Source organism: Petromyzon marinus, chromosome 53, assembly GCF_048934315.1.
Source record: "Petromyzon marinus isolate PM22_M1 ecotype Great Lakes invasive population chromosome 53, UKy_Petmar_22M1.pri1.0, whole genome shotgun sequence".
NCBI lineage: Eukaryota > Metazoa > Chordata > Hyperoartia > Petromyzontiformes > Petromyzontidae > Petromyzon > Petromyzon marinus.
In genome coordinates, this window is record NC_133719.1 from 8,442,091 (window position 1) to 8,465,986 (window position 23,896).

General features: G+C 49.7%; 1 protein-coding gene across 1 annotated transcript; it reads right to left on the minus strand.

Moving 5' to 3' along the window:
- Positions 1-10,732: 10,732 nt before the first annotated feature.
- LOC116953948 (gremlin-1-like) lies at positions 10,733-16,317 on the minus strand. The gene is made up of 2 exons (XM_032974284.2): positions 15,878-16,317; positions 10,733-13,845 (listed from the first exon to the last, which is right to left on the minus strand). The coding sequence occupies exon 2, from the start codon at positions 13,816-13,818 to the stop codon at positions 13,210-13,212; it is 609 nt and encodes a 202-aa protein (XP_032830175.2). The 5' UTR covers positions 13,819-13,845; positions 15,878-16,317; the 3' UTR covers positions 10,733-13,209.
- Positions 16,318-23,896: the final 7,579 nt, after the last annotated feature.

Here is a 23,896-nt window from a genome sequence, read left to right on the forward strand (position 1 = left end):
TATATAAAAAGACCCATATCTAGCAGAGAGGGTCCTTGCCTACACCATCTGCCAGTTTATGCAAGCCTGCTGATGAGACACTCAATGTCGAAACCGGTCTAGGGTCTTGGCTGCGTTTGAGCCAATGCTGCTGAAAAGATGCATTCACAAAAGGCCCGTGCGTCTGATAGGATGTTTGAAATATACCATTGTTATAAAACATAGATGTATTATCTTCTTTGGTTCTTTCGGTAAAGTCACGTAGAATGAGAATAAAATAATAAATTGATAAAATAAAATAACACAATAATATTATGTGAGAGTAATATTACGTGAGAATATTATTGTGTTATTTTATTTTATCAATTTATTATTTTATTCTCATTCTACGTGACTTTACCGAAAGAACCAAAGAAGATGAATCCTTGCAGTCACGAAAGCTTTAAATCGATATAGATGTATTACTTGCAGTGACAGTTATGGAGAGGAGGCGGAGTGATTCATCCAGAAGTGGATTTCTCCAGACGTGGATTCATACGGGTGCTGTGCTATATATATGTGTATATAGATCTGTTTAAGTGTTTGAATACACAGAAGGAGGAGGAGGAGGTGAGACCCAAGTTGAAAGGGTGGTGGTAGTGGTGGGGTTGAGGCGGGGGGGGGGGGGTGTGAGTTGTTTGCTATTCACGCGATCCCGGCAGGGCTGTTGATGATTGGAAATTGTTTCTTTGGGAATTCTCAAAAGTCTGTTGACGCACAGTTGGAAATCCAAGTCCTATCATCAGTCCATCACCCACTGACCTAAACACAGACTCGCTCACTCACACGTGCACACAAAGACGAAGATCACCCCCCCCCATCAACTCCCCCCATCAGCACCCCCCCCCCCAATTTTTTGTTTTGCTAAGCAGATGAAGTGACATCCGTACACAAACCCCTACGATGTCTCGTGCATTTATAAAAATGCATTGACATTATTTTGATTTTGATTTAAAGCTTTCGTGACTGCAGGGATTCATATTCTTGGTTCTTTCGGTAAAATCACGTAGAAGGGAAACAATAAAATAATAAAAATATAAAACAATAAAATCCTCACGACGTTTCGACTGCAACACAAGCAATCATCATCAGGTGTGAAAACCACAGCAAGAAAATTTGAAACAAATTTTTGAAACAAATTTTCTTGTTGTTTTGTATTTTTATTATTTTATTGTTTCCCCTTCTACGTGACTTTACCGAAAGAACCAAGAATATTATTTCGATTATATTGCTACTGCTAATTTCCACACGATAAGCCACTTTGTTGAGCTCTCAATTTGCGGCCAGGTCGCTTCAGAAACATAAGTTAATACCCGAGTGGGCTTTACCTGGTAAGATGAAAAAATATGGTTCAGTTTTATCTGTGTATTTTTAAGTGATTTGTTTACATCTCCCATATTTTACACTCCGATCGTGTTTTTGTGCTGTTTTATTGTTGCGGATTCATCCTGCAGTCTAAATAAATATTCTGATTCTGATACTGATCATCAATGGCGATCACCTGCTCTGACATGGATTCATAAACACGAACGCTCACCAAGTGGACCGCGAACAAGGGGAACACAGGCGCGTTAAGGGAGCATCGAGCGTAGCATGCTGGGGATGGCAACGTGAGACGCAAAGAGAAAGACGGCATCCGCAGGTTAAGGACGACACGCAAATGTTGATCGTTAAGCAAAGTTAAGTGGACTCGGGCACAGGAGATGTCATTGCTAGCCAGGGGTGATAGGCGGCGGTTGAGCATAGGGCCGGAGTGGCAGTCCAAGCAGGGAAAACCCAACCTTTATAATATTATCCATCAGAGGTTTTATTTTTTTGGGGAGGGGTGGGCGGGGGGGGGGTTAGACCGTGTAAAAATATACATGTGTCGTTAAACTCGCCACCACCCGACAGCCAACGAGTATGCCCATTCGTTACTAGTACAGCGCACTGGCGTATTGCAGAGTACACCCACAACATTTACAATTCGATTACGACGTTTCCGCGATAATTACAAACAGCCTCGTCAGGCGACAGACAGAATCGTGGGGGGAACCCCCCCCCCCCCTCTATTATGGATAATATTTGTCGCGAAAGCCTACGTGTTAAACTTCATATTATTAGTATTACTTTATACTTACTTTGGATAAATTCTGGTTCCGAGAACAACAAAAAAGCATTCGATTAACCGCGTGGGAGACTTCCAGCACCCCTAGTGTGGACAAAAGCGATTACTTTGAAGGGATCTCAAAAGTAGTTCTGTGATCTTTACTTCCGCGGGACGTTCTCTAACACACACGGGGTAATAACGTGCAGCTCTGCGGGAGTTTCGAAAGGGTTCTTCATCTTATGACAACGCCGATAGCACAATTGTATACACGTGTATATATTTAATCAACATTAAAGACCACAGATAAAGTTCAAACCCAGGTGGCTGAGATTATCCCGCAGCTCGCACCGCTAATCACATCAGCCAACGCTGCCACACACGTCCGACTGTGTACAAAATGCACAAATGCAAAGGTCCCCCGTGTAGCCTGCACATTACTGGTGTGGCAAGTGCTGTTAGCGAGCAGCGCCTTTGAAGTTCGGCAGGGGGGTGGCCAGCACCACGCCCGGCCGCCTTTGTCTCCCGAGTGGCGATGTTTACACACCGCACCAGGTACTCATTTGAGGCTGAGTCGACCTAGAGGAGGACCCAGCACCGGTTCAGATAATCGCCATCGGTGTTGGTGGCCGTGAACGGGAATCAAACTCGGATCGCCGGGTTCGTAGCGCTGCCCGCTAACCACTACACTACCGCACCACTGTCTATAAAACACACGAACACACACACAGTGGTAGTTCATATACAACAACAACAGCAACAACAAGGACCACCAACCACCCACACAACAACCTCATCTCTTCTCCGCTACTCTCAACAACAACAACAAAACACTCCTGCTGCGATCAGAGCCAGAGGATGGCCGGGGTGGCGTGGTGAGAGAGAGACAAATTGATGTAATTTGGCCCGGCCACGAATATGTTTACGAGGTGGCGGTGGTGGTGGGTGGTGGTGGGTGGTGGGTGGTGGTGGGTGGTGGTGGGTGGTGGGGGGGTGATTTTCTCACACGAACACCGCTTCCTTTAAGATGCCCTCATCCTTCCCTCCCACCCCTACGACCTCTTTAATTTGTCTTTGCACCCAAAGTCGATTTTCCGGGGATCTCCGGGACGTCTCCCCGACCCCCGCCTCGCTCAACTTTGAAGTGGGCAGCCCACTTAAGACATTAACTGCTTTGATAATCGTGGGAAGTTTAAATATATTTAACCCTGCCCCCCCCCCTTGCCCGCCACCCCTAATTTTGGTTTATTATGCCCCGTTGGTTTTAACGTAGCTAAAGGCGCAGGCCTGCAGTTGCCTCTGCGGGCAGGAGGGGCTTCCACTAGAGCAGTGGTTCTTCTTCTTCTTACCCTGGAGGTACATCTCGCACCTCCTGGGGGTGCGAGGTGTTCTTTCTGGGGGTGCGCGACGTGGCCAGATTCTTTTTTAGAAGGTAGATAATCGAAAACCCAAATTGAGCACGGGCACGTAAGCACAACGAGTTAGTTTCATAAAAACCCTACGTGTTTATTAACATTATTGAGAACCAAAGGGTTAAAGTCTACAGTTAAAGGTTAGGAACCACTGCACTAGAGGGAGTTCTGTAGAGCACCCCATCTAGAGGTTTTGTTTCGTAAGTTTTTGGGTGACTGCATCAATTTTCCCACCGGCAAAATGGATGTCTTTAATGGCCTGCAGAGGCTAGGAGTGATGATTATTAATATATTGGGGGGGGGGTCTGTTCTAGAATCTCACTGCCCTCTTGAAGGAGTATTAGAGTGTATTTTGGGAGAGGTGGGAGTACCCACACTTTACCCCACCACGCGCGACATTGCCGATCGACTAACTGCTGGGCGGACAGAGGAACTGGAGGTGATTTAGCCACGTTGTACCATCGTTTCAACTGAACGCGCCTTGAGATCGAATCGAGCCCGCGATCTCTGGATCGCAAGTCCAGTGTGCTAACAATTATACCACGCGAGTAACGCTCCCGATTATAAACGTCTCATGTACATTGCTTTGGCAAAATCGTTCTCAAGTCCGGGTTTAGGAAAGGTTTAATCTTTTCGTCGACATCATCACAGCTTCATTTACAGAATATTAGTTATTCTTGGTTCTTTCGGTAAAGTCACGTAGAAGGGAAACCAAAAAATAATAAAAATAAAAACCAATAAAATTCTCACGACGTTTCGACTGCAACACAAGCAATCATCATCAGGTGTGAAACCCACAGCAAGACAATTTGAAATTTTCTTGCTGTGGTTTTCACACCTGATGATGATTGCTTGTTTTGCAGTCGAAACGTCGTGAGAATTGTATTGTTTTATATTTTTATCATTTTATTGTTTCCCTTCTACGTGACTTTACCGAAAGAAACAAGAATATGAATCCCTGCAGTCACGAAAGCTTTAAATCAGAATATTAGTTGCCTGATCGCTGGTAGACTGGAGTTTGCACGTAATGAGAAGCTACGCCCAAAGCGAGACGTATACTTGATGTTGTGTAGCGGGAGCAAAGCGACATTTGTTGATCGGTCACCGCCCGGACAGACACGTTTGAAATGACGAGCTGGATCGCAACCTATACAATCTGGGCGGTTGTGGCTATGAACGTGGCCATTAATCCATCACTGTGGAGGCAGACAGGGTTTGGTGGAGCACTCCCTTCCCGTATTGGCGTCGAGGATGAGCCATTAGAAGCTGGCTCGCCTGAAGAAGGCGGTACAGCAAACATGTGGACCCCACCAGTTCCGTCTGTACGGGATAGAGTGTTTCCCCCTCGCACGCGCTGGTTTTATCCCGGTGCTCTGGATTCCTTTAACCTGTGCAGGGTGGTCCAGATGTCTTGCGACGCCCAATTAATTGACCCCTAGCATTTTTTTCTCTGAATATTAATTTATGTTTTCAATAAACCTTTCTTGCAAATTTTTTTACGTATTAAATGGGGGTCACAACACATCTGGACCACGGTATATTAACACTCAGTACTTGGCTGAAAAAATCCCATCTATAAATATATAGAGAGGATCGTAGAGCTTGGGCAATTGTTGATGCGTGGCTGCCACCTTCCTGCATGTCTGTGGTTTCTCCTCGCGCCGTTTCCTCCATCCCTCTCCTTCTCTCTTCGTGAGTGAGCGAATACTGAGTTACAAGTTGAAATTACGATAAAAAATATTATCCATCAGATTCTGGAAGCGATGAATCTGTCATTGCGTTCAAACTTTATAGACAATGATGGATACTCGACTCGGTAAAAACGTGATACGGTCCGACAAGATCTCACACAGCAACAGCGAAATTATAAAAAAATAGACATTTCACAAATTCTACTTAAAATATATTAGAAAATAAAAGGCTGGTAACCCACCCACCCCCTCCCTCCCTCTATTTTCTTCCTTTTTGGAACAGCTACACTGAGATGGAATGAAGAAAGTAGCAGGGTACGTGCTATAAGAGGGAAACATACACGTGTGTGTGTGTGTGTTTATATATTACGTAGGAGGCTTTCGCGACCAATATCATCCATAATAGAGGGTTTCATTTAATATTTGGGTGAGATCGCGTAAATATAAATGTGTCGTTAAACCCGCCACCACCCGACACAGCCAACCAGCAAGGTTTGTCGCGTAAAACAAAACGTGCCAGATCGTTCCTAGTACAGCACGCCGGTGTGTCGGAGAGCAAAACCCCACTGCAACGTTTACGAGTCGAGTTCGACGTTTCGCCGGGTGATTACAACATCCAGCATCGTCGGGTCTGTCGCCGCGATGCGCGTTTGGGACATTGCCCACAGGTGAAGCAGAGGCGTGCGCGGCATTGCGCACGGAGATCATCATAACGAGCTATCAATTAACATGCCGTGCTATGCTGACAGACAAAGCCGTTGTAACGTCCGACGGAAGGAAACAACTGCAGGACATTTCTCTTTTTCTTCTTCATAAGAAGCGTTCGCACAGAAGACGGCCGGCGAAGTTGAGACTCACGATGATGAAAAAAAAACCCCAACAAATCTATATATAACCAACAACGCAGATTCGCGTTGTGAGATTGTTGATTGAAGATACATTTTGAAGGTGATATACGGACCACAAAAGGGAGCCCTTTTAAACTTCGCTTTAATCTTCGCATCTTACTCGCGAATCAAAGCGTGCCTCTAAGGCGGGGGGGGGGGGGGGGGGTAGAGGGTGCGCGTGATGTCAGGTATGACTGCTGGTGCTGGAATGCGTGAATTGTGGATAGCAGAGACGCCTTGAGCTTACAACTAAGCCTGGGTCGGTGCACGCACACGCGCGTGTGTGTGTGTGTTTTTTTGTCACATCTCAGAAGGAACATGCTTCACGGTGACGAGATGTTAACTACCTCGCCTGGTGTGCCGGAGGTCGTAGGTTCAATCCCGACCCTGACGTCTGCTGTATATTTGAAGTTTGCGGCTCTCTCATCATCATCACGGTGGCTAGGAGATGTTAACTACCTCGCCTGCTATACAGGAGGTCGTGGGTTCGATCTCGATCCCGACCCTGACGCCTGCTGTATTAATAGGGGTTTCCCTCTTTTATCTGGCAACAAAACTGAAACCTTTTGCAAGGAATCATGTGTGCATTAACCACAATAGTTGTGGTGAAAATGCAAACAAAAAACATACTATGATAATATATGCATTGTCCTTGAAACTAATTGGTCCACACCAAGGGACGGTTTTCTTTTGAGCCTCGTCTCAATTGGTGCTCGACCAGATGACGCCAAAAGGCGTACAGCTCAAATACAATGCACTATCAAAGTAATGAGGGCTCGGGGTGAGTATCTACATCATTAGACCTCCTTTGTCAGTACCAAAACATAATAATAGGGTTTTTCCCCTTTTTTGTAGATGCTTGCCCCGAGCCCTCATTACTTTGATAGTGCATTGTCTTTTAGCTGTACGCCTTTTGGCGTCATCTGGTCGAGCACCAATTGGGTCGAGGCTCAAAAGAAAGCCGTCCCTTGGTGTGGACCAATCAGTTTCAAGGACAATGCATATATTATCATAGTATGTTTTTTGTTTGCATTTTGACCGCAAGCATTGTGGTTAATGCAGACATGAATCCTTGTAAAAGGTTTAAGTTTTGTTGCCAGAAAAAGGGGAAATACCCTATTATTATATTTTGGTCCTGGCAAACGAAGTCTAATGATGTAGCCTGTTGTATTTTTTGGAGTTTGCGTGTTCACTCTTCCCCGTGGTCGCGTAGATTTTTTTTTGGGCTCTTCCAGTTTTTTCCCCTCCACGTTTAGAATCAACATCACGCGTTGAGAGTATTTGCCCGCGATACATTTCCACACGATATGTCGCTTCGTTGAGCTATCATTTGTGGCTAGGTCGCTTCTGAAAACTATACAGCTCAGTGTACCTTACCTGGTAAGTTTAAAATAAAACATAGTTTAACACGTAGGCTTTCGCGACCAATATTATCCATAAGATGTTTTTTTTTGTAATCGTACAACAGGTACTCGAATTTACAATTCTCGAATTCGAGTACGGTACATGTTGTTGGTTTACTCTCCCAACACAACGGCCGTGCTGAAATAGTAACCAATGTGTACGTTTTGTTTTCGTGACAAACCTTACTAATCGTCTGTGTCGAGTGGTGGCGGGTTTCACGACACATTTACGCGATGTAACTGAAACAAAACCTCTATTATGGATTTAAAAAAAAATAGTTTAATTGACTTGGAGGCAATAATGACGACATCACCGATGGCTGAGCTGGGCAACTGATTAACCTTTGCTCGGTGGCGACTCACCTCCAACGAGCACGGCAGGCTCCTGTACGGCGCGAAAGAGATCTGACGTGCGTTTCACACAGACGGCAGAGCCTCGACTCTGGGTTGTGGGGAGGGTGGCTAGGGGCTCGTCTTCACGCTGTGAGCCGCGTACTGACAGGTGGCACGCGTGCGCGCGCGTGTAATGTTGAACTTCTTTCTCACCGCACGTCGCCAACTGTGCTAATTTGAGGTGCGGGGCGGGGGGGGAGACAACAAACTGAACAAAAAAAATAGTTTTCCATCTAGATGATGATTTAAAATTTGCATAGCCTTCAGCGGCTTTCTTAATATCGGAAGGAAGAGCGTTCCAGACGGCCGCAGAAGCGCATCTGAAAGCGTGCGATGCGGTGACCACCGTCTTTGTTCGATGGCTTAGCCAAAAGCCGCCGCCGCTGCTGCTGCTGCGATGATGACCGGAGTGTCGTGTGGTGGTTTATTCCCCTTAACGAGATCAGCAAAGGTGTTGTGGCTCACTTGTGGCAAGCACTTTGTGTGCGTCACGAGTGCGACGTGACCACTCGTACATTGCCACCCCTCGGAGGCAATTGAACACGTTCCACATTTCTCCGGATTATAGGGCGCATAACCCCTCCCCCTTCTCTCTGGTTTTTTTTTGTTGTTGTTATAATCCACTCGACCTCTTTGGCTTCTCGATGTGCTGTGAAGAAGGGCTATTGCCCGAAACGTCGTTTATTTTATCATGGGTTCTTCGTGGTGGGGGGGGGGGGCGTGGGGAGGAGTTTGGGGGTGGGGGTCACAGTGTTATATGTGAATGCAGTGATTTTTGTTGTTGTAACAACTTCTGTTCTAACGAAGACTCTTTGGTCGACGGGAAGATACGGAGGGGGACGGCTGCGGTTGGTCGGGTTGTGTGATGCACTGGGTAGCGTGTTGAACTTATCCGGCGCCGTACGTGGTCAACCGTGGCTAATCGGAGGTGCGGAGGAGGGAAACTAAACACAAAGCAGTTCTTAAGAAATTCGTTTTCAATCTAGTAGAGTGATGTAGTCTATAGTAGTGTCGTGTATAGCGTAGTGTGTGCAGTGTGTAGAATATGGTAATGTATAGCGTAGTGAGGGTGTAGTATGTGTTGAACTTTTTTCGTACCGTACGTTGCTAACCGTCATTATTCGGAGGTGCGAAGCAAGGCCAACAAACGAGACGCAAAAAAAAGCCAGTTCTAACTTTCGGTATTCTCGAGTATTTTTGAAACTCATCTCGTGATAATTTTTACACAAATCGGCGCAACGGAGCAAACAAATTTTTAAAGCAAACACAATTTTTATTTATCGATACCGACTGTTTACAAGTAACATAATGCAACGGATACACACCAGGGTAACAACAACAACAACGTGTTTAGGATATGACGCAGATCTACGAGCCAGTCGACACGAATTACGATTATTATTATAATCATATGAAGAGAGAAAACACAATATTGGCTATTTACAATAAAGTTATAAACGAGTACGCGCCGCGTTATGAACTCATACGGGAGGGATTAATGCCAGCCGGAGTTGTCTGGGGGCTGAACTCTGGAAAATATTCATGCTTCGATAAAATTAATTACGCAAAGTCGTGAGACGACACGTATCTGGTGAAAACAAATTCAACTATTTCCGTTCGAGGAGTGTTCCACTGTGGATAGGTCATTGTCGAGTGAGCGCACTGCCCAATACACGTCTGCCAAAGCCGGGCTTCGGCAGTGACGGTGTTGGTTTGGCAAGGACGAGTCTGCTGATGAGACCCAGAAGGTCGAAACTCGCCCCAGGGTGTGCGTGCTTTAAGCACAATTCTGCTCGTGAACACAATTAGAGAAAGACCGACGTGGAATGCATTGGTATATATGTGTGTGTATATATATATAAAAAACATCACAATCTATAGTTTTAACTCTCGATCCAAGGGGCCTTGCCATGATAACCTTCCTTGGTATCGGTCGTGGAGGGTGGCCTGCCCCTCCCCACCCCCCTCTTCCACCCCACCCCTGCAAGGTATCACTTAGGAGCCCCCGTCTCAAAGTCCACCCCGTGCAGTTGCACCGCCTGCACGCGACTGCACGGCTACGCCACTGTTAGCACATTTACACGGTACAGTAATTGCTTGTGCGGCATTCCCACCCTCCACGTCCCCCACACACCCGACCACTGAAATCGCGTTTCGTGTACGTCAAGGCGGATGCCTTGGCTTAGCGTGGTAGGTACGGTCGCTGGGAAGAAAGGAATTAAATCTGTCGCTCCCCCCACCCCCCACCCCCACCTCGTCCAAAACCATCCGTCCTTATTTAGTAGCCCTGTGCTCGGGGCTCTCCTGTCCGTGTACTCCACGCAGTTGCACCGCCTGCACACATTCCAGAGCTACGCCCGCTGATCCTGGGACTAATGAGTGCTGGGTCCGTGTTCACGAGCCAGTGGCGGTGGTGATGGTGGTGGCGATGGTGGTGGTGATGGTGGTGATGATGGTGGTGATGGTGATGATGGTGGTGGTGATGATGGTGGTGGTGATGGTAGTGGTGATGGTGGTGATGGTGGTGATGATGGTGGTGGTGATGATGGTGGTGGTGATGTGGGTAATGATGGTGGTGATGGTGGTGGTGATGGTGGTGGTGGTGATGGTGGTGATGACGGTGGTGGTGATGATGGTGGTGGGATTTCAAATGTCTCATTACGGGTCTCAAGGACAAACTCACGCCGCCCTCTCACGAAGCGACCGCCGGGGACACGTGGCCCCCTGGCGCTTTGGCTCCAGGTTTTTTTTTTTGGAAGACGCAGAAATTCTGGCCTCGCGTTTTTTGTTATTTTTGTTTTAAAACGCAACCCACCACCGCTACCCCACCCACCCGCCCGCCCGCCTGCCTGCCACCAACGCGAGGCGCTTTGCACGGTCCACGCCATTCTATCCTTTGCCGTACGATGGCAACGTGCTCAGCTGAGGAGGTTTCAGCCAGATTCGTACTTGTACGGAGGACTTCTGGGGAATAGCACACGTTTGTAGGCTCGGACTGCAAGGTTTTACCTCGGATTAAACTGCATGCCACAAATGAGCCGTGATACCTCGCCGATCTCGTCAAGGAACATCACACCATCACACCATCACGCGACACTCCGTTCATCCTCGCAAGCACACGGCTTTTGGTTGCTTCCATCGAACGAGGAGGGTCACCGCCAACGCGCGCTTTCAGGTGCGCTTCTGCGGCCGTCTGGAACGCTCTTCCTTCCGATATTAAGAAAGTCGCTGAAGGCTATGCACTTTTACATCTAGATTAAAAAACGTATTTTTTTAGAACATATTCTTGGTTCTTTCGGTAAAGTCACGTAGAAGGGAAATAATAAAATGTTCTTGCTGTGGGTTTCACACCTGATGATGATTGCTTGTGTTGCAATCGAAACGTCGTGAGAATTTTATTGTTTTATTTTTATTATTTCCCTTCTACGTGACTTTACCGAAAGAACCAATAATATGAATCCCTGCAGTCACGAAAGCTTTAGATCGAAATTCTTTAGAACACCTCTTCTTGTGTGTTCAGTTTGTTGTCTTTCCCCCGGGCACGTATAATTAGCGCGGTTGGCTACGTACGGCGCGAAAGAAGTTCAACAAACATACGTTCAAGGTGTCCACGAGATGGCAGGAAAACATTGGATTCTGGAATGTATCCGTGCAGAGCTTGGAGTATGTTCTTCCCTTCTAGGCGTGGATTTGTTTTTTCTTTGGGAGCTATATCATTTGTGGCCAGGTCGCTTCTGAAAAATAAGCAAATAGCTCAGTAGGCTTTGCCTGGCTAACAACAAAAAAGTTTACTTTTCTTTGTATATTTTTAAGTGATTTGTTTTACTTTTCCTATGTCTTGAACTCCTGTTGTGTTTTTTTGTATTGTTGGTTGCTATTTTCTGACCTGCCCCGACTGGACACCTGTGGAAAAGAGCTTTATAGCTCATTGGATTCCTCCTGTATGAATAAATATTCTGATTCTGAGCAAGGGCTCTCCTAAAAATAAAATATTGACACCCAGTGAAGCTTTCATGGACAAATATAAGGTAGATTATAAGCGAGTTCGATTCCCTGCCACAGCCAACATCAGCTGTGAGTGAGATCTGAACCGGTCCAGGACCGCGCACACCATCGCCGACCCGTAGCGACAAGCGTGGTGAAGTATGACAGGGCCTGGGGAGACCTGTCATTGTATTGTAAATATAGTCACGTATAGGAGGTCATGTAATATAGAACAAAATATAACAAGAAAATTCCACACGGTGGAATTATATAAGACATGCACAACAAATATGAACACAAGCCTGTATATATACAGGCCTAAGGACATATATATGATGAATGAATATGACAACAGGGTGGATAAAATATCTGATGTACCAGCCTTAAATATTACGAATTAGCGATAATCATTATCGTCACCACCACCACTTAATATTCTTACCTTGGCCTCCCATGCAATTTATCCCTGACAGAGGGCACCACCAGTGGCAGCTGTCCCTGGGCGGCACAAAGCGAACGCAGCACGTGGCCTGCGAGTCGACGTGAAGTCCGCTCTGGTGGCTTCCATATAAAGTAGTGCCCCACCCATTCCCACCCCCCCCACTCTCTTACCCCACTGTTCACGTCCACATCCCAACCCACACACACACACTTCACCAATAAGCAAACTAATCATCGTGGTGAAGTATGGTCAAACAACTCCCACGAGCGACACTGCGAGTGGAAGCCCTTTATGCGGCAGTGGATTGACAGAGGGGGCTGTAAATAAAATAAAATGAAACCCATACGGAGCAGAGGTGACACGCCGGTTCCCGTGACAATTAGAATCGTTTGCTGCTATTAATTCTGACGAAGGCGATGATGGAGTTGCTGCTGCTGCTGCTGCTGTTATGATTGTTATCATCGCCGCCGATGACGGCGATGATGTTGCCGATGTTATTACGCCAGCTGCTGAAGTTTATTCCGTTATGACTGCTGCTGGTGGTTGCTGCTGCAGCTGCCGAATAAGAAGAAGTCACTGATGATTACAGCTACCGCCGCGAACTGATGATGTTCCAGCTACGATTGCTGCTGCTGCTGCTGCTTCCGCTAGCGAAGTTAACCGTGACGAGACAGGATTTCATCTGCTGCTCAAGTTAACCTCGTGAGTGACCGCCAAAAGCAAGGTTACTGCTGTAACGACCTCCGCTGCTGCTGCTGCTGCTACTGCTGTGGGCTACCCCTGTGGCCCAGTCGTCGTTGTTGTTGTTGTTATCGGTGAAGTTCGTACCCCCTGCCCCATTGCCACGAATATTACCACCGCTACCACCACCACCAGCACCACCACCGCCTCTCTCAGTCGTTCACCTGCACCGAGATGCACCTACACTGCTTCACGCGCTGCACCCTCTTGCGTCGCACGGGCGGCTGCTGCTCGGGGCAGGTGAGCGTCACGGTGAGGGTGGTGTAGCGGTGGGGCTTGCAGAACGAGCACGACTTGAACGACAGCGACGACGAGGATGATGATGATGATGAAGACGCAGCGGCGGCGGCGGACGGATCCCTGCGCACGTGCCTCGGTATGTAGAACGAGTTGCACTGGCCGTAGCAGAAGCGGTTGATGATGGTGCGTCCGAGGCAGCCCTCCTCGCCGATCGTCTGCTTGAGCGGGTGCGTCTTGCACCAGTCCCTCTTCAGGTACTTCTTCTCGGTCACGATGAGCGCCTCCTGGCTGGACGCGAGCGCGTCCTTGGTCGACGCGAGGCCGGCCCGCCTGCCCGCCGAGTCGTTCGGCCTCGCCTTGGCCGGCGACGGAGGCTCGCCGCCGCGAGGGCGGACGCGGCGAGCGGTCTCGGGCAGCGCCTCGCGAGCGTCCGACGCGAGGAGCGAGGCGGTGGCGGCGGCGGCGGCGAGCAACAGCGGGAGCAGCATCAGGGCGGCGGGGAAGGGCACCCTGGACGGCATCGCTTGCTTTGAGGCGCCGCCTGTCGTCTGTGGCGGGGTTGGCGTGCGGGGAGACAATCGGGGTCAAGGTGGTGGTGGTGGTCGTGGTTGGTGGTCGTGGTTGGTGGTGATCGTGGTCGTGATGGTCCTGGTGGTGGTGGTGAACGTGGTCGTGGTGGTGATCGTGGTCGTGGTGATCGTGGTGGTAGTGGTGATGGTGGTCGTGGTGGTGGTCGTGGTAGTCGTGGTGGTGGTCGTGGTGGTGGTGATCGTGGTGATGGTCGTGGTGGTTGTGGCGATCGTGGTCGTGGTGGTGGTCGTGGTGGTTGTAGTGGTGATCGTGGTCGTGGTGGTGGTGGTGATGGTGGTGATGATGATCGTGGTGGTGGTGGTGGTGATCGTGGTCGTGATGGTGTTGATGGTGGTGATGGTGGGGACCCATTGAGAGGGCCTTGAACGGAATGTATATTTTTGTACCCCCTACCTCCCCACCACTTTCAATTTATAAACAGCGAGTGAGAAGGATGGAAGAGATACAGGCCTGAGAGATAGCGTTGTGGCGAGATGATAGGGAGAGATATATGTGTGTAGTGAATCGAGAGAGAGAGAGAGAGATTATGGTCACGCGATAGAGATGCAGTGAGATGAGAGAAAGAGAGACAGCAGGGCGAGGCGGCGATGTCGCGAGATGGGAAGAGACGAATGTGGAGTTCGACGAGAAGAGAGATACAGACACGATAAGCGTGCCAGAAAGAGGGCTGGCTTAGCTCGCTTATGTTTACTTGGATTTGACTGCGGGCATGTGTTTGGTTCTCTCCTATCACCTTCACGAAATCTGGGGCCCCTTCAGCTACTTGGCAGGCCCCGGGTTACTTCGCGCTGCCGAACAAACACGCAGCGCAACCCAGAATACGCATCGGGAGGGGTCCACTGCAGCGTTTGAACTCTGCTCCATTCGATAGACCGACCCTCTGTCCGCCTCTATGGGCATTCCCTATGCAGGGACGCAGATGCCCCCCGTATAGCCTCCTGTGACAGACTGCTGGGGCGAGTGCCGCTACCGAGTAGCACCTATGAAGGCGTTGCACGGCACACGAGGAGGGCGGGAGGCCATGCACCACGCCCAGACGCCTTTGTCTCCCCTACAGCGAACGTTTACACATTGCAGCGGGTACTCATTTGAGGTTGAGTCGACCTAGGGGAGGCCCAGGACATATTCAGATACTCGCCACTGGTGGGCCGTGAGCGGGAATCGAACTCGGATGGCCGGGTTCGTAGCACAGAGCGTCGACCCTTGCACTACCGCATTCCATGTGCGAGTTGAGTTTACGTGCAGAAGATCGGGACACAGGTGGATCCGGATGCCGATCTCAAACAAAGTCCACGTGAGAGCTATGTTTGTGCATGTATCCTGGCGATTTGAAGGGTTGCCCATGTTGAGAGCCAATTTCAGTCTCCGGACGAATTGAAAACGTCCCGGAATGAGCTCAATTCGGCTGAAATGTCGAGTGGTTCCTTTGTCTCGGCGAGAATATAAACGTTTGTAAGCTTCACCTTGACGTGCCCGATTACTTACGCACAATGTAGCGTGTCTTAAAAAAAACAATACAAAAACTTAAGTAAAACGCACTATGGCAATAGTTAACAAAATAGATTCATATTCGTCTGCCCCATCGTTAAACAAAATACTTCAACAATATTTTAGCCCTTCCTTGACGAATACGAGCAGCAGCAGCGGATCAGCATCTTGTTTAAGCGGGGAGAATCTCTGAACCGGTTTCGACATTCTGGGGTTTGATCAGCAGAGTCAGCCTGATTAACCGAGGACCGAAATACTTGCGACTTGACAGATATTATTGTCAAGAGCGCTCCCGATAAACAACGGGGCCCTGAATGCAAACAACAACAACCAATAAAGCAGCTGCCACTGATGTCAGCCGTGGCCAGGTATGGAATTAATGTCCACGTAGCCCAGCGCAGTGCGCTATCCACTGCGCCATCACTCACTCCCCATCCCATGACTCCAATACGCAATTCCATTTTTTTACATGTGTATATATAAAATATTGCGCGGACGTACCTTGTTTCGGAGCAACGAAATCTTGTGATGTGGCCGAGCTTTGAACCCCGTGTAATGATCGGAGTATTCTCCAGGAACAATACAAATGCGTATTACACAAACTCTGAACACACAGCTGCGTGCTGTTTCTTTTTGACCTGTGTTTGCTTCCAAAAGCCCTCTGTGCTCCGTGCTTATAAGTTGACGCTCACTTGCCAACCGATGTTACTGGCTTGGGCTTAGCAATCGTGAGCTGTTTCGCTACCTGGTTGCTCTCTCCGTGTGTCTCGCTCTCGCTATCTCTGGCTCTCTCTGGCTCTCTCTGGCTCTCTCTGGCTCTCGTGTCTCTGCGATGGCTCCGTGAGGATGTGTGTGTGTATATATATACACCACGGCGGAGCATTCAGGAGGAGCGTTTTGATTGGTCCGCGACTCCCAAAATAATCCCCGCATCGCGCACGAGACGGAACGTAGCGGAGTTGTGACCCCCCCCCCCAGCCCCCACTACCCCCCCCCCTACAGCCCCCACCATCTCCCCCTACTCACCCCCTCCACCGGTTTATGTCGCGAAAAGGGGGCGACTCCTGCAAGACACGAATACACACACACACCCTTTAAATACATATATTCACTCAGTTCAGGGTTTTTATTTATTTATTTTCCACTGCTGGATGAAGGAGCCTGTCGACCATGGGGGTTTGCTTGGCCCTTTCTGGAGCGAACTTTTTGAAGAAAGGACCAGTGTGGCGAAAGGGCCATTGTCCGAAACGTCGCCTATTATAGTTCTCCTTTTAAGGCCACACACACGCGCGCGCGCGCACAGCGGTGTTTGACGAATGCGTTTTTTTTAATACCTACGTGACTTTACCGAACGAACCAAAGAGTATGGATTCCTGCAGTCACGAAAACTTCAAGTCAAGATTGAATGCGTTGTGTCTTATGTTTGGTACTCAATTGGTAAATTGTGCGGTGACATGGCTCCAGGGTCTGAGCCGCGTGTGGTCTCTCTCATGGAACGTCGGAAATTCGTGGCCTTTTCCCCCCATTCAAACCTCTTCTGCCCACGATGTTTACTCAAGAACGTCCCTATAGACACCCCCCCCCCCACTCCAGATTCGCTTACCACTTATTCACAACGCCCATTGTATTTTAACTCGCCGCCTTCCACTGGCTGCTCGTTATGACACGTATAATTTACTACCGGCAACCGAAACCGCATTCATAGCCAGCGACCGGTTCTTCTTGCCGTCTCATTGCGCGTCCACATGTACGCTCGCATGTCGAACTTCGTTCGCACCGTACCCGTTGCCGACGTCGTGTGTAAACCGTACTACGCTCATTCTCAACGACCATCAGAGGGGCCCGTTCTGGCAAAACACCGAGCGAGCCCTCTCGTGCTCAGAGGTTCGTAGCGGTAGCTTCACGCGCCGCGTCGAAGGGGACGAGGTTGCGTTGACGCGCGCGCTCTCTCCCTCGCCCTTGTCACGCGATGACGTCCGTCCGCGGAAGGTTTCGCTTCGTGGCATCGCTAAGCAAACAGATTTCACGTCCCCGCTGCGTCGAATTAACGCCCCGTTAAGTAGCCCGCTCATCATCAGCACCGGCACGCACCTGGTGGGACGAGTTTTTAACCCCCCCCCTCCTCTCCGACACCTCCATCCCCCACCCTCCACCTCCACCCCCCCCCACCGCCCTTAACGCTATTAACCTCGTGGCACATCCGTGCTGCAGGGGAGGGGGGGGGGCATAACCCATGGGCCAGGCACGGATTAATTTGGCGCTCGATAAACTTGCGCAACGCTGCCGCTGGCGTAGCCTGGAGAGGAGAAATCATCGGCGTACGGCACTACCACGAGGCTACACGACGCGCTAAGTCCAAACGACACGCAAAAACACGCTATGTAACCGTCTTGTGAATTGCTATAATCCTCGAACCTGTGATCACCATCTCAGGAGTATATCCATCGTGGATTGGGGAAGTGCCAAGCTAATCCTTAGAGCAGCGTTGTAGACTCTTCCGGCTGAAACTCGGCGCTGGGTATATGACCTGTGGCTCCTTCTCGTCCTCCTCCTCCTCCTCTGCCGCCTCCGCTGCTGCTTTGCGCCCCGTGCTTTGCACAAAGGGGTTTTGTTTGATCACCGTGGCCACTGTTGCTGGTTCAAGTACACGGTGATGTGCGTGTGCCTTGTGCAATAGCGAGAGCGGTGGCGCAGCGGTTAGCGCGCTGCGCTTACAAACCTGTAGACCCCCCCCCCCCACCGAGTTCGATTCCGCGCTCACGGCCATCAACACCAGTGATAGATTATCTGAACCGATCCTGGGCATCCCCTAGGTCAACTCAGTCTCAAATGAGTACGCGGTGCGGTGTGTAAACATCGCCGCTGGGGGGGGGGGGGAGACAAAGGCGGCCGGGCACGTGGTGCTGGCCACCCGCCCCCTTCGTGTGCCACAGTGCCGGCCTTCGTGAGTTGCTGCTCGCTAGAGGCACTTGTCCCAAAAGTGCGATGAGGCTATGCGGGGCATCTTTGTCTTTGTACAATCAAGGGAGCGGTGGCGCAGCGGTTGTTCAAACACGTCATCCGCCGGGCGTGGTTGATATCTTCGAGCGGGTAGACACACAGCTTTATCGGCCACGGAAGGCGAGATGATGATGCGATTGTTCTTTTGTTGTTAACGCGCGCGCTCTCTCTCTGTCTACGTCATGCGGCGAGACACATCAACTAGGCGATAAAAAAACTTTTTTTAAATGTTACTCGGTAAGGCCCCACTGAGCTATGTAGCAATTTCTTTTTATGAAGCCACCTGGCTGTCACAAATGATAGCTCAACAAAGTGGGCTCATCATCATCACGTGGAAATCTACAGCGGCTGCCAAAAACTCTAAACGAGTGACGACGTTGATTCTACATGTGGAGGGGCGGGGGGTGACACCGGAGGACCCGGAGAAAAATCCACGCGACCACGGGGAGAGAGACACGCAAACGCCACACAAAGACAAAGATCCCCCGTCTAGCCTTAACAGACTGTTGGGGCAAGTGCTGTTAGCGAGCACGTATGAAGGCCGGCAGTGTGGCACACGAGGGAGGTGGGTGGCCAACAGCACGCCCGCCGCCTTTGTCCTCCTAGTGGAGATGCTCACACATCGCACCAGGTACTCATTTGAGGCTGAGTCGACCTAGGGGAAGACCGGTTCAGATAATCGTCACCGGTGTTGGCCGCGAGCAGGAATCGAATTCGGGTCGCCAGGTTCGTAGCGCAGCATAGCACAAACCGCTACACCACCGCTCGTAGTTTATAATTGATCAAAGCTCTCCAGCGCCACGCGAATTGTGTTTATCAATCATCAGGCGCGTGCAGCGCCTCTCAAAGTGCCAGGGGTGTGTCGTGGGGGGAAACGTTGGTTGAGTGAAATTGCACACTCTATGACAAGAAGGTCGTTGACCACAATAACGGGAACATTTTTCCCCGTCGAATTCGGTATAGAAACAACAAAATTTATACTTCACGAGCGCGCAATGCGTGTGGTGAACACACACACAGTCGTACGTAAATTATGGCACGAAGGAGTCTGTAAAGAGAGCCGCAGGTTTGCCGACCCTTGCTCTATGGGATGGGAAATGGGTTAAGTCAGTGCTCTGTAGAACTGCCGTTAGTGTTATGCCTGTAATATTATGATTTGAGCTGTTGTACTATATTATAGTTCTATCCGTATAAATATTACCCCTGTAGTCATCACCCCTGTCTATATATTATACATCCTTGTATGTGTACGTATTAGTATAATCGTCAGCCGATATCTCTTTCACGTTTCTTGAACTTATTTTTGCTTTAATATATAATTTCACACTAATCCGTCGAAACATAAGCTGCCCGAGCCTAATTATTTTACACCGATTTTTATTTTATTTCTCACGTGACGCAATACAATCTTCGTTGCGAATTCTATTTAGCTTCATTGCCTTGTGTACTTTCATTTTAGGTTTTTTTTGTCAATTTTTTTTTGGTGAGCCCGGGTCATTCTTCCCATGGAGACTTCACATCGAGTATCTCGACATCGAAACTGGTTATAACCACACACACAAACACACACACACAAGCACAACCTTCTGAAGTCACAATACACATCGGTGGGGGCAAATTGTTGGGCCCACTACAGATGGACGCGTTGAACTCGGGGATTAAAGCGCCCGGTAGTGTATTGACCCCGTGCGCTAAGCGGAGGTTTGCTCAGCGCTTTAAGCTCCGCTACTTATGCTAAGAGTTTAACTACTTCCAAATCGTGGTATCGATGATGTCCGGGGCAAGAGATGGCGATGCTGGCCTCTAGTCCAGTGTTCTTCACTAATTTTTCAGAGGAGTGGTGGGCCGATACGACATCATCAGTGTGTGTGAGAGGGCCGCCACACATTTGAAACCAATGGCGATGAGACAGCAGCACGATGGTGATGATGATTGGGGGTGTCACCATCTGTGTACTGTCGGCGGGGGGTGGGGGGGCACGTCAGGGGCCGCATTAAAGACCACCAGATGTCGCCAGTGGCCCGGCGGGCCTTAAAATGAAGAACGCCGCTGTAGGCTGGCGTCGTGTGGGACATTTCTGAGCGAAATGTATCAGCGTGACCTTGCTTAAATGATGTTTGTAATAAAGCGGGTGTGTGGTGGGGGGGGTATCCTAAAACTTGGTGGGGGTGCGGGAGGAGAGATGGACACGACAAAATCAACAAACACAAACGTGAACCGGTGAACAACAGAGTCGTGTAACGATGCCATCATCTCTGGCTCTCACTTGACGCTACGTCTACGAGACGGGAGGGGGCACCCCCAGCTGTTTCAGAGGAGCCGAACATGGTGCCACGATGATTGCGAAACCCATCACTGCCTCCGATTCGTTCAGTCTCTAACAACATGGGTCGTATCATAGCACCTCACTTTCCAATATCAAAATGCGGGGTGCTTTAAAAAAAATGTTAACACTTCTGAGAATTTGCAACAACACCACGAGGAATGTGCTGCCACGAGGAATGGAGCCCAGCTGGAGAAGATTCAAGGCCACGTGTTGGCAACGATGTCGAACAAGTGGGAGGCTCTGACTTTTTGAAGCTATTAACATTACATTTGTTATCATGTCACAGTGTTATTATCCGTTTTTTTTTCCATTAAAAACGATAGTCCCATGTAAGCGTTGACATTTTTTTGAAGCAACCCGTATAAGAATAGGCTTTATCCTATTCTTAGGGGTAAAAGCTATTCTCCTAACTCGGGTTGATTCACAGAGCAGCCCCCCACTGCACGCTCAGTGGGACCTCGGGGAAGTCTTCTTCGTGTCTCCTGTCCAACCTAATATCAGTCTCTGGCCAATATTCTGCACAGGCGCACCGCTTCTGATGTTGCCACTGCCAAATGTTGCGGAGTGGCATTGTGGGTGCAGTGCTGCAGGGCACCTCAGGAGATGATCCACGGTTCGCTTCTCTCTGACAAGTGCTCGTTACGCAAGAAGCACCACCCCCCCCCCCCTCCCATGATGGCGTCTGCCGAAAACCACTCTCATCAATACCTCCTCGTGGTGCGTCCTGGTAAGGGGCCGTCCATAAATGACGTCACGCACCTGGGGAGGGGGGGGGGTTTGAGAAATGTGACGTCACATCAAAATGCGCAACTTTAAATAAATATAGAATTTTGTTATAACCACGCTAACTGTCTTCTTTGGTTCTTTCGGTAAAGTCAGGTAGAATGAGAATAAAATAATAAATTAATTAAAAAATTACACAATTTAATTCTCACGACGTTTCGGCCACAACACAAGTGGCCTTCATCAGGTGAAAGGACGAGACTGTCCTGTTATTTTATTTTATTAATTTATTATTTTATTCTCATTCTACGTGACTTTACCGAAAGAACCAAAGAAGATGAATCCTTGCAGTCACTAAAAAGCTTTAAATCGAAATTTAACGCTAACTGTTATAACAACACTCCTACAACATCAGAGTGCAGCGCCACATTAAATACGCACTACAATGACAATAGTTTAAAGCGATTTGAAGCATGTTTTATTTTAAAAATATGGTTTTGGGGGGAGGGGGGGGGCAGAGCTTTGTGACGTCATATTTGAGGGGGGGGGGGTCTGACTTTTGACGAGGGAGGGGGCGGGGGGTCAAAAATCGTCCAAAATCGCGTGTCGTCATTTATGGACGGCCACTAACATCTGAAAGAGTTAGTCCCCAAGCAGGGCCAAATCCGTTAACCGCTCCTAAACCCACCACGTCCACCGAAGAAACGCGTGGAACCCCAGGGTAGTGCGAAGTCGCGGCGTCCCGTGAACAAACGAACCCGATAACGCAAAACGCCTGAACAACTTTTGCACGGTATAGGAATAGGTTTTACCCTTTTAACTGGCACAAAAAAAAACTGACACCTTTATTCAAGGCATCATGTTTGCAATAACCACAACACAAGCAGTCAAAATGCAAACAAAAAAAGACAACTGATAATAATATTGGCACTGTCCTTGAATTTGATTGGTCCACACCCGAGACGGCTTTTCTTAGAGCCTAGTCTCCATTGTCTTTTTTGTTTGCATTTTGACTGCTTGTGTTGTGGTTATTGCAAACACGATGCCTTGAATAAAGGTGTCAGTTTTTTGTTCCAGTTAAAAGGGTAAAACCCATTCCTATATCTTGTTACTGGCAAAGGAGATCTCATAATGTAAAAAAAAAACTTTTGCACGGTCTCATTGTCGCAGACTCCTTCAACTCAGCCGCTCTGTTGCTACCTCTGGCGGCCATGGGCAGGTACTACAACCAGCACCTGCAGATTGTCAACGCGAACGAGAACCGGACCCGGGAGCTGCTGTCATTGCACGTGCCACGAAGAAGGCGGGGCCTGTTCCGAAACGTCACCTACTGCAAGATGTCTTTGATGTCCTTTCTTTTGAAGGCCACGCACGGTGTTATTGACGAATGCGTTGCGTTGTTGTTGTTGACTGAGTTGTGGCGGTTACGGTAAAAGGCAAAGGCGCAGCCCTGCAAGTGCTTGCTCATGGCCACTGTTGGTGGCAGGGCCCCCACTAGAAAGCCCCCTCCCGCCCTCAAGAGAGTGTTTAGGCCTACTCTTCCAGACGTGGGGAGTAGCCACACTTGGCACCAACACACGCGATCTGCTGATCGACTTGACTGTGGTTGGAAGCAATTTATACTGGTAGCAACCTCCTGGTTACAACACCAGCCCACAGGGGATTATTGTGTCCGTCCGTCCGTCGTGCATCCAAAAATGGGAGGGGTGGGGCTGGGTGGAGAGGGGAGGGTGGGGAGGGGCTGAGTGGGGAGGGAGGGGCTGGGTGGGGAGGGGATGGTGGGGAGGGGCTGGGTGGGGAGGGGATGGTGGGGAGGGGCTGCGTGGGGAGGGGATAGTGAGGAGGGAGGGGCTGGGTGGGGATGGAGGGGCTGGGTGGGGAGGGAGGGGCTGGGTGGGGAGGGAGGGGCTAGGTGGGGAGGGAGGGGCTGGGTGGGGAGGGGCTGGGTGGGGAGGGAGGAAGGGGCTGGGTGGGGAGGGAGGGAGGGGCTGGGTGGGGAGGGAGGGGCTGGGTGGGGAGGGAGGGAGGGGTGGGGGGGGAGGGGCTGGGTGGGGAGGGAGGGAGGGGCTGGGTGGGGAGGGAGGGGCTGGGTGGGGAGGGAGGGGCTGGGTGGGGAGGGAGGGGCTGGGGGGGGAGGGAGGGGCTGGGTGGGGAGGGAGGGGCTGGGTGGGGAGGGAGGGAGGGGCTGGGTGGGGAGGGAGGGGCTTGGTGGGGAGGGTGGGAGGGGTGGGGAGGGGCTGGGTGGGGAAGGCGGGCACGTCACACACGTGGGGGTGGGTGGCCACCAACCACGTCCGACCATCTTCACGACATTTTTCCCTCCACGTGGAGAATCAACAACATGCGTTTGGGGTGTGTGGCTGCTCTCAATGTCTACTTTACAAGCCGACAATTCGTGGGTATTGTATTTTTTTTTAGGAACAGCTTTTTTTTCTCTCCACCATCCCAGGTCCCCACTCGGTCCCCACCCT

Coding starts and splice junctions, on each gene's coding strand:
- LOC116953948 (XM_032974284.2), bottom strand. CDS start 13,818: ATGCCGTCCAGGGTGCCCTTCCCCGCCGCCCTGATGCTGCTCCCGCTG.